Genomic DNA, 2,031 nt, shown 5'->3' with positions numbered 1-2,031 from the left:
GAAAGAGATATTTTTAGTTTAAATGTAAATAATCGGTAGAAAGAGATGGCGATGATGTCAAGCAGATAAGAGACACACATTCAAATAGAGTATTTTGGACTCATCATGCAAGGACTCTGAAGAAAACTCAGAGTGCTTTCTCTGGCAGGACCATGGAGCATTCTGCTTTGTTACTAACAATCTCATAAGATCAAGTTAAAGCTCGGTAAGAACTCTGTCCACAGACTGGCAAATTGGAAATCCACTGTGACTATGTCACCTAACAGCTAGTAGGTAGTTCCAAGGGGTGCCACTTCCAAGAACAGAGAGACATTCCTGGCACAAGCAAGCAGTGCACAGAGCAGGTGGTTTGGATTACTCCCAAGAACAGCTCTTAACCAGAGCACCCTTCCTCTTGTTCAGCAGAAACAAGGCATTTAAATGGCTGTTTTGCTAACTAGCAATGTTATATTGCATCCAAAGCAGACGACAGCCAGCTCCCAGCAGCACATCCTACTCTTTAACCATCTGTGCTATTTTTCCGCTGAGAGATCTGTTCACAAAAGACTTCCATAAAAGTGTTTCCAAAAAAATGCTAACTACAAATATCATAACCAAGCTTCTGATTCCCCGAGGCCAACATGATGTTTTGGTTGCACTCAACCCCGCAAATCTTAAGTAAGACACAACAAAAAATATCCCACTTCAAGTGACATTGTACATACCCATCTAGTGCTGTCTGGGCCTGACTGGCTTCCTTTGACTTTGGAAAAAACTGCTCCATTCTATCAAAACGAAAGAAAGGGAAGGAGAAAGAAAAGAAAAAAAGTAAGTTTCAGCTGAAACTCTGCTTAGGATTTCTTAACAGGACATTCAGGGGCATTTATCCAGTTAGCACTTTACAACAATTATGGCTGTAATTATGCCTCTGGTCACTCAACTACACTACTGAACTTGAAATCATAAACAACTGCTCTAGTTTAGTGTATTTAGAAGGACAACGCAAACCTTAGGGACTTCCAGACATGCAAGGATTGCACGATCAGGCCTCAGCTTACTAAGTCAGTATGCCAGTAAATGTAAAATAGGAAGATGACAAACACACTGTCAGGCAAATACCTCTGGGGGAAAGACAGCAGGACTACGCCTCAAGTCTTTCCAGATATAATCCTAGAGAATTAAATTTGAAAGAGAGTATGTTCATATGATAAAGCCAAGGCAGTTACTGGCTCTGCTTTTAGCTTTTCAGAAGTATGAAGAATTTCTCATTCACAGTCTTGTTGTTTACAATCAGAAACTATAAGAAAGCAGCCAAAGGCTGCAGTATCACCTAGCACTAAGGCTGCCTGCATTTATTAAGAATGTCCTCACCAAAAGGAAACAAACTCAAGTAACATGATACCTGTGAGGTTCTCCTGTAAAAATAAAATTAGTTCCTTTGCTGAATCTGCATTGCAATCGTAAATTATGAAGCCATCAAAAAAGGAATATTTCATTCATAGTAACATTTACCTCTTTCTCTTGTTACAGAAAATCACACTCAGCTGAACATTCCACGGGTAGTATAAGATCAAAATTCAATCTGTAACACTACAGAATTATGAACACTGATTCTCTAAGCACTAAGACAACTGCAGAAAAAGCTGGTTTGTTTTTTTTTTAAACACCACTGTTGAAAAACCTGCAACCACCAAATGCTGCCTTCCTTGTTCCTTCAGAAAAGCCATAAGACAGCTCTTGGTTTGACTATTCTTTCAATGAAAATCACTTAACAACAAAAGCAGGAAGAACCGTGAAGATTAAAAGTCTTGGCAGCTCAAACCTGCAGCTGAGAATACCAAACGGCATCCCATTTTAGAACTAATGGGATGCCTTTGGCTGACCTGACAACTTGAACATCAGGCTGACAACTGAAATCTGACTGCATCCCTGCCACATGAATCTTGTTTGGGCTACCTACCTGCTTCATGTCAGTACTATAGGAATTGCTAATCACATGAGGCAAGTTTGGGGGTGGCATTAACGCTGCTAACGGACTCTGAAGAGAGCAGG

At 40.3% G+C, this 2,031-nt stretch overlaps 1 protein-coding gene across 1 annotated transcript in view; it reads right to left on the bottom strand.

Moving 5' to 3' along the window:
* Nucleotides 1-2,031, bottom strand: part of FKTN (fukutin) — a 15,608-nt gene that overhangs the window by 13,379 nt on the left and 198 nt on the right. The window contains exon 2 of the mRNA XM_010281479.1: nt 705-764. Coding sequence (XP_010279781.1) covers nt 705-764 — 60 coding nt within the window. The remainder of the gene's footprint in view (nt 1-704; nt 765-2,031) is intronic.

The sequence above is a fragment of the Phaethon lepturus genome, unplaced genomic scaffold (genome assembly GCF_000687285.1).
Source record: "Phaethon lepturus isolate BGI_N335 unplaced genomic scaffold, ASM68728v1 scaffold13752, whole genome shotgun sequence".
Lineage (NCBI taxonomy): Eukaryota > Metazoa > Chordata > Aves > Phaethontiformes > Phaethontidae > Phaethon > Phaethon lepturus.
Note: the sequence above shows the minus strand (reverse complement) of the source record. Positions and strands in the feature narration are given on the sequence as shown.